We start from the raw sequence: 14,670 nt of genomic DNA on the forward strand, positions 1-14,670 counted from the left end.
ACTTTTTTTCTTCCCAGTTTCTTTGGTCAAAAAGGCAATGGCTTTGAGGAAGTGCAAACAGAAAAACAGCCAAGTAGCACATCGTGTCGGACTCCAGGAACTCTGAACAAAACAGGAAGCTACCATGGTATGTGAAAGTCTTAAGCAGGGAAAAGGAACCAGAGCCTGTTGGGAATGTTAAAAATCCCAAACGCTAAATAACATTTATTTTTTTTCAAGCTCCCAAGAGCTACAGCTTTCTGAATCACTCATTAATGACAGATGCTGGAATTCCTAGAGTTGTTCTATCCCTGCAATATGCATTGGTCATACTGAATTTCACACGGAAAGAGAGAACAACCAATAACACAAAAGTAACAAGACAGTGAGAGCAGGAAATGCTGCATGAGGGAAAGAGAAAACCAAGAAAGCCGAGATTAATGCTCACAGTGGGAAACAAGCAGAAGGAGTTGGAAGCCACGGTGCAATTAGAAATCTATGATCTAATTGCTACCACGGCACCGTGGTGGGATGAATCACACAGCTGGAACATTGCAGTGGAGGGCTGAAAGCTTTACAGGAGACAGGCAGAGAAAGAAAGGTGGGGGCATCGTCCCCTATGTAAAGAAATGGGTAGATTGTGAAGAGTTCCCTCTGAGAAACAACCAAGAACAGGATGAGAGCCTGTGGGTAAAAATGAAGGAGGACCAAAGGACACCTTGTGGTGGGGGTCTACTACAGGCCGCCCGATCAAGAGGAGCCTGCTGATGAGGCCTTCTTGCTCCAACTCCGGGAAGCATCATGCTCACGGGCTGTCATCCTCCTGGGGGATTTCAACCACCCGAATGTTTGCAGGGAAAGCCACATAGCAGGCAGTGAGGAATCCAGGTGACTTCTGGAGTGTGTAGAGGGCAAATTCCTCGTCCAGGTATTAGACAACCCAGCCAGAGGACAAGTGTTACTGGACCTGGTGCTCACCATTGCAGAAGAGCTCTTTAAAGAGGTTAAGACTGAAGGAAGCCTAAATTGCAGTGCTCATGCCCTGGTTGATTTTGTGATCTCAAGGGATACGAGCCTGGCTAAGAGCAAAGTCAGACCCTGAATTTTAGAAAAGTGAATTTCCAGCTGCTCAAAGAATTAGTGGATGAGATCCCATGGGACACGATCCTTAGGGGCAGAGGATCTGATCAGAGACAGCACCTCTTTAAGGATATTTTTCTTGCAGCACAAGAGCTCTCTCTTTTTCCGTATGTAATAAATTAAACAAGGAAGGTAGGAAATTGGCATGGCTGAAGCAGGATCTGCTGGTCAAACTGAGGCAAAAGGAGGAAATGCACAGACGGTGGAAACAGGGCTGGGTGCCCTGGAAAGAGTACAGAAACGCTGTCTGTGCAGGGATGGGATCAGGAAAGCCAAGGCACTGACAGAACTAAATTTGGCAAGGGATGCAAAGAGTAACAAGAAGGGGTTCTACAGGTACACTGGCTGCAACAGAAAGACTAGGGAGAGTGTAGTGCCTCTGACTAATGTAGACTGAGAACTGGTAACAACAGACATGGAGAAAGCTGAGGTACTTAAAAACTACTTTGCCTTGGACTTCGCTGGTAGTCTTAAACTAAAAGAGGATAGATTTAGACTAGACATCAGGAAGAAATCCTTCGTTATAAGGGTGGTGAGGCACCCCATCTCTGGAGGTGTTCAAGGTCAGGTTGGGTGGGGCCTTGGCCAACATGATCTAGTGGGTGGCATCCCTGCCTATGGCAGAGGGGTTGGAACTAAATGGTCTTTAAGGTCCCTTCCAACCCAAGCCATTCTATGATACTGGTTTTTGTATATATATATATATATATATTTTTAGTAGTATTTTTTTAAACTACGGATTCCCGTCATGCCAAGTGATGGCATAGCCAAAATGCTATTTAACATATTCTGTATCGGGTTTCTGTTAGTATTATCCTGCTATATAGACATCTATATAACCAGCTTTCAACTAGTTACATTTTCTTAAGAGATTAAGAAATGCATCATCTGATTTTCATCAAGAACTATTTGGAAGATACCCCCGTACAAAAGCAATTACTTAGAAGTATGAGTGAGCTTCTGTAACATCCAGTGTCACCTCAGGATAAAGCTCCAGTTATGTCTTACTTTGAACATATACATAGAACAGCATAGCTCCATTTTCAAATAATTTACAACTTAAATAGGGTTGGTTGAAACCTAATATATACTAAGTGATGTGACACTCCGTACCATGCATAGCGTGCTTCGGACCCGAGAGCAGTTTCACCAAGGCCCAGAAGGCATCTTCTTCATTCATGTACATAAGGAGCAAAGCTGTGATCTGGCTCATTCCCTGACAGTATCCAACTTCCTGAAAATTAGAAAATGAGAAATATTAAAATCCTGAAAGCAAAAGACCCCCACCTATGAGTTGTTAAGTTTTCTTTCAAGTAAGGTAGCAAAGAAGCTGCCTGCCCTGATGGTATAGATTCTCTAACCTTGGTGCCAGCACAAACATTTAACTTTTAAATATTTAAAATATTGATAGATAGAAGGGATGACATACAACCATCAATCTGAAAAGTAAACTTTAGGTTTGGATTGGTCATTAGGACCCTCTATTGATTCACAAAATCAGTTTTATTATTAATAATTTCTAGTAATTAGATCATTTTACTTCAGAATGGATGTATTTTCCGTTTAGTTGCAATTTGCCTCTGGAACAGAGGAAGTTGTTTTGGTTTGTTTACAGTCATGGCACCATTTGATAACACAGGAGTTTTCAGGAATGACCTATAACTATAAACCTGTTCAAGTGTAGCAGCAATGTGCTATTAAATGTGAAGAAAAAGAAATCTTGTTCCAGAGATAAATTTGAGCATCCCTTCCACTATTAATTTTGACTCTTATGGCAGGAACCAACTGTCACTATCATTGCACTGCTCAGATAGCCCCACTGATAAAACATTTCTAAGGAGAATGAATTAATAGTTGAATAAGGGTTTTCAAATTTAAATCTTATTAAAAAGAGCTTTGTTCTAGAGATAAAACCAAAGCATAAGAGAACTGTGACACATTAAGAAAAATGCAACATAAAAGCAAACTCAAAACTCACTACAGTATTCCCATCATCTATATTGTAACAGTTGATTTTAAGCAGTATTTTTCATGCAATTTGAAGATATTAATCCAATGTTCCACCAAAGATATATAAAGGAAGTTCCTCCTTCCCAAGTTTTATTTCTCAGTGTTTGAAACTTGCAACAAAATGCTTGAGGTAACTCAGTAAGTGAAAGACAACAAATTCTAGCAATGAAAGTTCATTTATGGGCTAAGGAACTGTGAGGAAACAAACTGAAGCAGGAAAGAAAAGCCACATTTCCTAGAACTTTGAAAAATGAAATGAAGTGGTATTTAATTAGTGCTTAGCTTCACTTCCTTACTCTTAACATTATGTATTTTACATCAAATTGTAAGGCGTCAGTGATGGATGTAAAATGAAAGATGTACAAAGATAATCAAAATGGACACAGTGAAGGCAGGAGGCAGTGCATGAAACACAGTTAAATGTGGACATGATCGTATTTCTCTTTCTTCTATTTTTAGCATACAGCCAAAAGACATTACAAAATAGGTAAGTTTCTAACCCTTACGACATAGTCTAGAAACTCCACTTCAAGAAATCCTCATTCAGGATTACAGCCAAGACCAAATTTAGTACCAGAATGTACTCTGACACATGCATTGGAGCATATCTAAAAGAGGGCTTAAGTAAAGAAGATGCAACCTTTAAAACCATTTCCATTTGTCAGAACCCTCCAGGCTACAAAATATGCCTGCTTACTCCAACCTTTCCGCAGCGTGTTTTCCCTCCCATTATTCACATGATCTTAACTGGAGGCGTATAATACAATAGGGGAAAATATCAGTAGTATAAAACCCCAGCACAAATTCATTTTTCTTATTAGACACGATACTTAATTGCAGTCAAAGTGTGTGCACTGTTCAGTCTGCCCACTACGATACTCATAATCAAGATGTTTTGTTTCATTTTAACTTCAGTAGCTCAAAACATGTCTACAGACAAATCACGTATTTTTCTGTACTTCCAAAGGTCTCTGAAATGTGTTTTTTTGAGGGAGAAAGAGGATACAGAATTGCAAATTATCTTACAGCATGTTCAGAGAAACCAAGTGTGAAAGTACACAACTTACCGTATTATATATGGAATACGCAGCTAAAACGTGGAATAAAGATTGTTGCCTGGAGAAAGATGTAGAAAAGGAAAATGCTGTAATATTTTTTTTTTTGTAAAAACAGAAACACATAAAATTAGTGAACTATGTTTTGGAAACCTGTTTCTCCAATTTAACTCATCTAGCACTAAAGAGCAGGACAAAAACCAATCCTACAGTTCTGCGTGCTTCTGATTGTAAACCAAACATAACATTTAGCAGTTTTCTGATTTTTGCATGTTGAAAGATTCAACATCTCATCTACAATACCTGGAGGAGACAATGGCATCAGACCACTATTTTTACAAGCAGGGGAAAGTGAAAACACAGGATGGGACTCCTTTCAAATGGATTTATCCCAAGTGACAAACTTTAAGCACCCCACAGCTGATTTCTGTTTGCAGAACGCTAAGAGCTGTTACTGGTTGCAAACAGTCATGTACAACTGAAATGCACAAAGCAGGCACAGAGGTGTCTTAATCTTGGTACCCAAATTAAAAGCTGCTTTTGTGACTGCTTTCTGTCAAACTGAAGGAAAACAATTCTAACTCTGACTCTCCATCCTATGGCTCAGTCCTCCAGAGCGCACTGATCTCTGTAATTCTAACTTTGAAGTATGTAAACAGCTTGGTATAAGTCTTTTGCTTTCTGTAAAAACAGATTAAGTCACCTAGTACTAAATTGTGAAAGTAGTAGGACAAAAATATATGAACTGCACTCTTCTCAAAATGGGACATCAGAATGTATAATGGTGGAGAATTCTCCTTTTCTTTTTTTTTTTTTTTTCCCCCCTTTTTTAAACTCACACCTACTTGCTGTGATTTGTTGTGAGTAGAACTTGGAAACATGAATGACTACTTTCAACTACAACTGATAAAATTTAGCTGCTGAGTTTTGCACGCTGTCTTCTGCGCCCAGTCAAATTCCCTCTGCCTGTCACTGATCAAGTGTCCAGAAACAGAAGCTAGCTGGTCATAAAAGAAAAGATTAAGCAAAAAAGCTGAGTCTTTTCTATTGAGAAAGAGGATGAACACTTGAAGAATTTTACCAAAATATCTAGATTAAGGAAGGCATTTTTGTTCACCCTCTTGCAGAAACTGGAGCTTACCCATTTTTTAGTAACCAAAGAAAAGTGTAAACTGAAGTCCTAGATACAAAACTTGAGAATTATTTTACAAGGATAAAATGAAAATTAATAGTTAGGTCCCAAACAGGACACAAATCTTCTGTCATCAGTTAAGGGAATTTGCACCGTACGAAAGCGAATATAAGAGCACAATCTCATTCACAGTAAGATACATAAAATAATGGTAATTTCAGAAATATTTACAGTAGATGATACCCCTAAAGACCTGCAAAAGAATGACCCTTCAAAATGTACAGTCTACCGAGAAGTCAAACAAGCTATTGATTTGCCTGGGAGACCTTATTTCATTGCTATATAGCAAGACTTCTGAATTTTCATTGCCATCACTAGAAATGCATAATACATGTACAGTAATTCCAAGATCTATTCCAAGTGTGAAATTGCCTCGTGCAGCCAAAGGCTTTTTTGTGGACTCTGAGGACATGCTTACAACACAGCCATAAGGACTGGAGCTGGCTCTGCCTCTGTTAACCCCAAACTGATGGGGTAGTGAGCTTCTGCTTAAACCTAAAATGTGTCCATAAAAACTAACTGAGGCCCAGAAGCACGACAGCCATTTTTGCTTGTCATTGTGTCGGTACTACTGAGAGGCAAGGCATGTCAGCTCAAATATAGATAGCACTGCAGAAACATATCAAAACTACAGGGTCTGCACAGAATAGTGCTCTCAGCTTGGGAATTTCTGCTTTGTACTCCATCCTGTGCTGCAGCCATTGCAGAAATTTCCCATGCTTGCTTAGAATTTGTCTGCAAAATACCTGGAAGAATAATATAAGAAAATGTTTCTTTCATTATCACATTAAAGCCCATAACTCTTTGAGTATTGCCTTTTTGAAAACAGCAGACTACTGTAGAATGTGCCTTGGAAAGAAAAAGAGATTAAAGTGAACTAACACAGTCACAGAAGGGAAAGAAATACCCTCTTCATCTCAGCAGGGTGCTGATGTGGCACGCTAGCAACAATGCTGATGTTTGTATTGCTACTTAGTTCACTATTAAGCATTTTTAGTGATGACAGCTGCCTAATATTCCTCATCCAATGACAGTAGGAATAACAACATTTTGAAGACATTCAAAAGCATTAAGGCTTGCATTTGTAAATAATTAAATGCTCGCATCTAAAATATTGCTCTGTTTGGTTCTGAGACAGAAAGTAAGAAAGGAGGGATGTAAAATACAAAGGAAAGCTAAAGTCTCTGAGAAGATAAAAGATAATCAGATGTAAAAAATTATTTTGTTTTTAAAAATACACTGTTAAATAAAATGATTGTGTAATAAATCTGAATTTATTAGATTGGCATTTCCATTCTTTCTAACAGTTTTTTTGCTTTTTAACATGTAACAATCTGTTTAGAAATGTCTTTCATTGGAATAATACTGACTACATCATAATACAAAAATACTGGTTGGTTGGAAGTGACCATCTGGTTTTGCAGTAATAATGCTGATTAATTACATCATTACACAGACAACTCTGCTTTGAAAGTTTGGAGTTTACATTCAACATTCTCGGACAGATCAAAGAAGTTAGAGGCAGATCAGAAATGAACCGTAAGACAAAACAAAACATTTAATTTACTTACTTAACGCCATATCTGTCTCGAAACATGATATGATCCCTGTATGTTCGATTTACATCAAGATCAATTTGCCTAATGTCTGGTGAAGACCCTCGTGCTTGACACTTCAATTCCTAGGAAAACGGTACAGAACAGAAGATTAAAATTGCAAGCTCTAAAATAGCAGAAACCTGCCTGTCTGTACAGCTATACTGAAGTATTTGTCATCTCGTGATTTCAAATGTTTAATATAGAATGGCAACTCTGAAGACAACAATATCCAAAACATGCATATAAATACATGAATTCTGTAGAGTCTATCACATTCACACAGCACAAAAGTAAAACACTTCTCTAGTCATCCCCTCTGTCTTTATGTTCTGACCAACCTAGTGGTAGAACAGCTCTACTTCAGCACTTGCTTTAATGTTTTACAATTAAATCCAATTTTGTACTTGAATACATTAGGAAGCCTGCACAGGTTGAACTGTCATATTTTTTACACCTATGGTAATTTTCTTTTGACATTCATTCATTCTTACTTCTGTACCCAAAAGTCGAGTTTGTGAGACATTTCTAGCTCGCTTCAACATGGTATGGTCAAAACGTTATGTCAGAAAAGGCATTTTTACAGAATACCAGGGATAATCATTCATAAGGCAGAACTCCACAGCTTCCAGTTGCAAGAAAACAAATGAAATTTAAAGACAAAAATAAGAAAAATAAAGGGACAAGCATACAATAACAGCCATTCAGTGTGTTGAATACCATCAGCAGCTTTAGGCAAACGAGGAATTACCTGTAAATCAAGGAATCAATTGGCAGCAGTCACTAACGAACACAACACAAATCACAGTCTCAATTTCATGCACCTTTCAGTATAATTTAAAGCACTGACATCCAGAATGATTTGTCCCCCAGACAGAAAAGAAGTAGAGAACAGAAAATTTAGAGTTTTAAGATGGTATAAAGACCTAGAGTCTACGATTTGTTGGAATTGCAGAAAAAGAAGCACCCTTGCTATGATGGGAGGCTCTAGTGTGGGCACCCAAAGTTTGAGAAACAGAAAGGGCAAAAGATTAAGAATTGGTGAGTAACTACCCTGCACTGAGAACTGTAAAAAGCTGTCTGACCTACAGCAAAAGCGTGCAGCTTCCTTCTAACTTTAAGGTGTGAAATTTGTATGTGAGAACTGTAACGAGGAGTGTTAATATCACTTAAGGAAATGGGAAAAGCAGACAGCAGTTAAATGAGCTTATCACAAATAAACAAGCTAGGATAATGATGGAAGAAAGTCTACAAAGACATTTTTTGTTTTGCACTTAGCACTAAATGGCATTAATAATCTCTGAAGATGAATTAACATATTTTTAAATGCTTCTAGTTATATTCGCTATTCTTTCCCACAACTACATTACTCAGCATGAACTCCATTTTATCCCTTTTATCCCTTTTTGCCTCTAGTCTTGCTTATGAAGTTAAACAAAATATACCAGTCGGAAAGAGCAACCCATCAGACTAAGGAGTAAGAAATAATTCGAAAGGAAGATCACAGAGACCAAAATTGCGATAACATCAATCTTCTTTCATGACCTTACAAGATCCCTTTTATGCTCAGACCCAGAGTCTCAGCTCCTAAAGAGTGCTATAAAAAATTACCAAGAGCCAAACCCAGCGATGTGTTTCCTTAAAACTCTGGAAGTTGAATTTTTCCCCCCACAGGAATTTAAATGTTTGCTGCCTTTTAAGAAACAAATGCTCTACAATACTAAATTACCTTTCTGTTCAGCTAAACTCTCTTCTAATCCCTTAGCACAGAGACAAACTGAGAGGAAAAGACAGAACATTTAAAATTCAGTTCCCCTTCTGCCCTACTACCCCCTACACATCAACCTCACTCTGCAGTTTGGAGCCTGAAGCTTAGCTCAGGTGGCAATCAGAAAAAGTAGAGATAGAGGAGAAAAGTTTAGAGGAACATAACCAGAATAATTCAAAGGTGATTTTAACTGCTACCCAGCGTGAGGGTGGGGGCTGAGGGTTAACATATAGGTTTTTCTTCACATTTTAATTAGGAATAGGTTAGCTGGTCAATTTGTGCCTGCAGCATTCGGTAGGGTTAACGTCCTGTCATCAGTCACACCTCTGAGAATACCACTGAACTAAACGGACGCTGCTTTTTAAGGGCTCTCCGTGCTTCACTTAGGGACGAGGTGGCAGAAAGGTAGACAGCTTGCTCTGTCAGAGACCCTCCTGACTCTGACCAGATGAAGAAGGTACCAACGCACACCCCTTCAGGACACTGCAACTCCTCTTCCTGATTGATATTCAGCAAAGGCGCTGCTTGCTTAATAGAAATTTCTCAAAGGAGAGCCGTAGTTTCAGAGGTTTGTACCTTCTTATTGGGAGCAGGATTTTGTCTTATTCTGTTTTGCTTTACTTTTAGAAAGGCTTTTGCAAGGATTTGAGGACGGGAAAGGAAATGGAAAGAAAATCAAATAAATTACATGCAATACAGAACCAAAAAATAAGCTGGTAAAGTGCTTTCCAATCCACGGCCTTTTTCCTAGCTAAATGTGTTTTTTTTAAACACTGCATAATAAAAAAGCTTAATAAAACCTGTAAATATAGTACCTGATATTCTTAAATTAATGATAATAGCAAGTGGAAATGTTTCTAACTCACATTGTAGAAGTCTTTCATTTCTTTTTTCATTTTAGGGACATCAAGTAGCAAAGACCAAACTTGCCCTCTGAACTGCAACGGGATCCCTTTATAAATTCTCCTGTGGAACTGTAAAAAGAAAAAGAAAACATGAATGCAGCACAATCTACAAAGTTCCGAACAAAAGGAACAGTGACACACAACACGGTAACGAGAAAAAAGCAAATTATGGCAGTTCTCCTGGCAAAGGGACAACCTGCTGAGGATGAGACTAGAGACACCATCTGGGACCTCTGCTGATGGGATCGGCAGAGGAACAGGGAACAAAATGGATGCCAAGGCATCATCCACACAGGTGATGCTGACAAGTCAGACCAGCACGTAGACAGGTCTACCAAAACTGTATCACCTCTGCTGTGCTGAGCTTACTCTAAAAATATTGGGAAGACAACTGCAAATTTGGTAATTTACACTTTCCTTTTTTCTTTTTTCTCAACACAAGGGTTTCAGGACAAGCCACAAATAACTCATTGTAATTATCAGCTATAAATGGGAACAGTGAAAGGCAATCAGCAGCATCACAAAGCTCCAAAAATTAACAGTTAAAAAAAAAAAAAAAAAAAAAAAACACATTACTGATTTTCAAATTCTTGCAGAACCATAACAGCGCGCTGAAATGTATGCATGCATGCCACGAACATGAGCTTGCTGGAAATACGGCAAGTGCAAGCTAAAGAGTTCAGACCATATTTCTAAGATAATGAGTTTTTTCCTGAATGCATTATTAAAACATATTTGCACAAAAATAAATAAAGAAATAAATGTACATGCCAGCTATAGTTTCTAAGACTACAGAAAAGACTACAGGGTGACCTAACAACATTGCTCAGAGCACAACTTTTGGCACTGAAATATAAAATTAAAATTTCCCCTTCCTGAGGGTCAGAAGGGGACGACTCAGTACCTGGCGAAGTGGAGTAGTTATATAAACTATCTATCTCGTGTCAGTCTTGCCTCTGACATGTCACGGCTCCTCTACTCTGATTCAGTGGTTTGGTTCTCACTGGGCTTATTTGAAAAATCAGCAGCACTGACAACTGTCTTCCCTGCTTCTTTTCCAATTACAGTTCTTTTTGCTGCAGCACTTAGGAGCATGAAGATCCTCTAAACAGAGAAAGACAGGCTAGCTCTCTTAAGTCTTGGCTTCGTGCAGCCAGGAGAGACCCGAGGCAAGCAAAGCCTCGGACCGATGGGGCATTAGGAACTCTAAAAAAATAAAAGTTAGCATCTTTATCAAAAAAACAGACAACTCTTACAAAGGGAAAGAACCTTTCTGAAGCTCCGCTCTCTGCTTTTGCCATTATTTTTGTAGCGGCACAGTGACAACCAGATTCTTTAAAAGGACAAAATACGCAGGACCCCTCCCCAAATGAACCATTCTTTTACTTAACCTGCAAGTTAGAATTTAAATTTCAAATGACAAAGCCATCATGTCCTTTAAACAATTAGAAGAGTTACGTTTATAGCCTAAGAAATACTTTAAAAGACCCCCTCCCCCCCGAAGAACAGGTCTTTTTTTCTCTCTCATATTTCATGTCTCCAGTTCAGAAAGATTAATGACCCACACACTGCAGCATGTGTATAAACCTCACATAGTTTGATATATATCAGATCTTTGACAGTGTTTTTAAGGCCAGAAAGGATCCCTATCTGGATTTTAGAATGCCTCCCTCTTCCACAGGTCTTTTGATGGTTCTCCAAGGGAAACACAACCTAGAAGGGTTACGACTGTTTTCTCCATCCCTTTTTTATCGCAAAAGATGCTACAGCAATCCTGGAGGCCATCCACACAGAAAATGTTGTGAGGTATGAGCTTTTTGAGGAGGCTTTGATGCTTTATTGCTATTAAAATTGTTTAAGCAGCAGTTTCCTGCAAGGAAAAAGAATAAGCCACAGGGCTACAAAGCACGCTCCTACAGATGTATATCCAGACTTCATTGGGAATTTCAGTGTTCGTCAACCCAGACACAAGGATAACTGCCTGTGAGAGGATAATTCAGTCTTTTGAAAGCTCAGCAACACCAATTGCAGTGGTGTCATTCTGCAGAGAGATTAGCCTGTCTGTTGGAAACCAGAACGAGCCAAATTTGCCAATCTTATCTGCTAACTTGAAAGGACACAGCAGCGTTACAAGTCCCCAACGACATCTAGCTGTGCTCCTCAGACCCACAGTACAACAACAGTGTATCTTGATAACAAGCATTGTCCCCAGTCCATTATCATTGTGTAACTCATTACCAAATGCCTCCAACAACTGAGAGCTTGCTGGTGAACAGAATAGGCTGAAAAGAAGAAATTCTCCAGATGATTCTTGTTCTAAATGAATATTTTTGGAGAAGGCTAAGGTGGGCATTAGAGGCCAAAAAGATGCCGTGGTGATACTAGTTTCTTACTGAAATTGCATTAAAACAAATTCAAACCACCCAAACTGTGGATTTTCTTTTTTTTTTTTTTTCCTTAGGACACAAAGCTGAAGGAGCACAGTTGGTTTTTCAGCTGACTTTTTTGTTTTCCCATCCTCTGGATTTCTCAGACTGGAACAACCAAACACTCGAGTTCTTGAAGTAGCAAGTAAAAACCGAGATAGAGACCACTGGAAGTACTTTTAAAAGAAAAGTTTGAAAAATGAGTTAGAAAATGTAACTTTAAAAGGATTGGAAAGCACACAGACACTGGCAGGTCCAATGTCCCACTGTAATTCTGTGAACAGTCAGAAAGCGAGGAAGTATTTTCAGTTGCTGGGATCAGAAACAGTGCACTACCTGGTAGAATAAACCTAACTAACATTCAGAGCTTTTTACAAACCATTTCAGATCTGTATCCAGTCGACTCTGCTGTTAGCCTGTTCTTTTAGTTAGACAAAGCAGCAAGCTCTCAGTCAGCCCAAAACGTTACAAGATCCTGGCTACAGGTTCAGCAGAACACCAGATCAGGAACTTTCGCTGTCTGCCGGATGGACCAGAGAAATGTAACTCAAGAAGAGGCTCTTTCATGGCTTAGGCTCCATTGCACAAACAATAATGTAGAAAATTGTTAATGCTTCTTTCCACGGAATGGCAAACGACCATGTGCTGCATCTCAGGGCTGGGGGAAACACGTGCTTCAGAGCAAAATTCATTTCTGGTAACCATTCAGTCACCAAACAGTTAAAGAATATACAAAGGAGCAACCTGATTATTAGCCAATTGAACTTCTTTCCCATACGTACCATACTACTGCCCTCTGCTGTCTCTTATTTCCACATATAAGTTTAACTTACGTTGAAAACTGCTGGGTTGGATTTGTATTCTTGCAGACCCCTAATCAATTCTTCAGCTCTCCCTAAAGTAACCATTAAAATAAGTAGAAAACTCAGCAAGTTACTTTCCTTAATCTCCACAGAGGCAGAAGAGAAAGTAATCAGTCAATCTTCAACGAACTCATTAAAAGTTAGGCTTTCTTAAGATAGTAGCTCTAAGGAAGATTCAAGCAGATGAGCTTATAATTCAGATAACTGTGGTACGAAAATGGGCATCATCCACAGAATGGTGTTATGGCATCTGGGATGTTCCCATCAGCATAGGGCCTTATGGGGAAAAAAAAGACATCCTCAGGAGATAGAATCATGTAAACACAACTTAAAAATATAGGGTCAAATTCTGTGCCATGCTCAGCATGACAGAGTTGTTATAAACTCTTGCAATTATTACTAATGGTGTTGATTTTGTAGCAGACAGGACACACGCACACATGGAGGGAACCTATCACCTGCGAATTCAAAAGGAGATTCTTGGGCCAAAAGAGATAGGACCTCCTGCACATTGCATTTTCCCACAGTGAAATGAGCCTAGATAGAACGAATTTTGAAAAGCTTACAAAAGAGAAAAAAAAGTCCATTAGATGTGGAATATCCCAAATAAATCTCAGCCATCTTCTCAAATAACGAAGTCCAAAACACCCACTATTCAAAGTGAACTCTATGAAAATAAAAAATAAAAAAAGGAAACTTACAGCCTGCCCTTTCTTCCCCTGCCCCAATCTTCCAAGTTCATCCATCCACCCGACTCCTGGCCAAGAAACGAGGCCACTATCACACAGCACAGGTCTAAGAGCAGAGACTGGCAGTCTAGCTGCTGCCAGATACAAGGCCAGCTTTCAAAAAGCAAGCTCTCAGGTATGTCAGGAAGAGCTGCACGTGACGCAGAGGGACTCTGCCACCTCAAAGAGAATCAGTGATGAGAGGCACGAGAATTAAAATCTGAAGTCCCACAAGAAAGTATATTTATAATGAAAAGAATGTGTATTTATAAAGGCTGCTGCCTTTAGAGGTTCTTCAGCTTCTGTCGATTGCATAAAAGGAAGAAGTGCAAAGACAAGAGTTGCTAAATCTCATTCAAAAAAAAAATCTGAGGAGTGCGAAGAGGGTTCTTCATTACGGCTCGGTGTTCAGACTCCAGACTAAGTGGAGACTTGATTATTATATTCTGTGTGAATGCCAGAACAGCTGGAAATTGCCAGCTACCCTGATTGTTTCTCTTTTTCCTTTCCCTCTCAATTTAGGCAACTTCAGTCACAGCTAGATGAAGGTAGACAGTGAAAGACAGCAATACTTTGGTGGCAATACTCAGATGGGAATATAACGGTTTTATTTAATCTTTCCTGAAAGTTATGATCATACTAAGACAGGAAAGATTCAATATCTGAGGTAGCTGATCGTGCCCTGGACTATTAAGCAGCAGAATACAAATAGGAAATAAAAGCATAAGCTAGAGAAACATGACACAGAGACACAAACTTTGCTGCTCTGTGACACTCCGTGCATGAGAAGTGACTGTGGGGGAGCAGCAAGCTGTGTGTGATTGCTATTTGTCAGAACAAAGACATGAGGACAGTGCCACCTTTCAGAGACTGGTGTCAGTAAGAATCGAGATGACTGCACTGAAAAGATGCCTAAATAATCACACACGAATCAAAGAGCCTGCACGGAGTTGTACTCGGGTTCATTTCCATTATGTTGGCTTTCATTACCTATAAATCGTTATTCAAA

At 39.1% G+C, this 14,670-nt stretch overlaps 1 protein-coding gene across 3 annotated transcripts in view; it reads right to left on the bottom strand.

The window, feature by feature from the left end:
- Positions 1–14,670, bottom strand: part of USP6NL (USP6 N-terminal like) — a 117,520-nt gene that overhangs the window by 20,158 nt on the left and 82,692 nt on the right. For all 3 annotated transcript variants that reach the window (XM_032186904.1, XM_032186887.1, XM_032186896.1), the window contains 4 exons: positions 9,606–9,713; positions 6,948–7,057; positions 4,197–4,245; positions 2,233–2,353 (listed from right to left, as the gene is read on the bottom strand). In XM_032186904.1, the coding sequence (XP_032042795.1) occupies positions 2,233–2,353; positions 4,197–4,245; positions 6,948–7,057; positions 9,606–9,713 (388 nt within the window). The remainder of the gene's footprint in view (positions 1–2,232; positions 2,354–4,196; positions 4,246–6,947; positions 7,058–9,605; positions 9,714–14,670) is intronic.

This window comes from Aythya fuligula, chromosome 1 (genome assembly GCF_009819795.1).
Source record: "Aythya fuligula isolate bAytFul2 chromosome 1, bAytFul2.pri, whole genome shotgun sequence".
Classification (NCBI taxonomy): Eukaryota; Metazoa; Chordata; class Aves; order Anseriformes; family Anatidae; genus Aythya; species Aythya fuligula.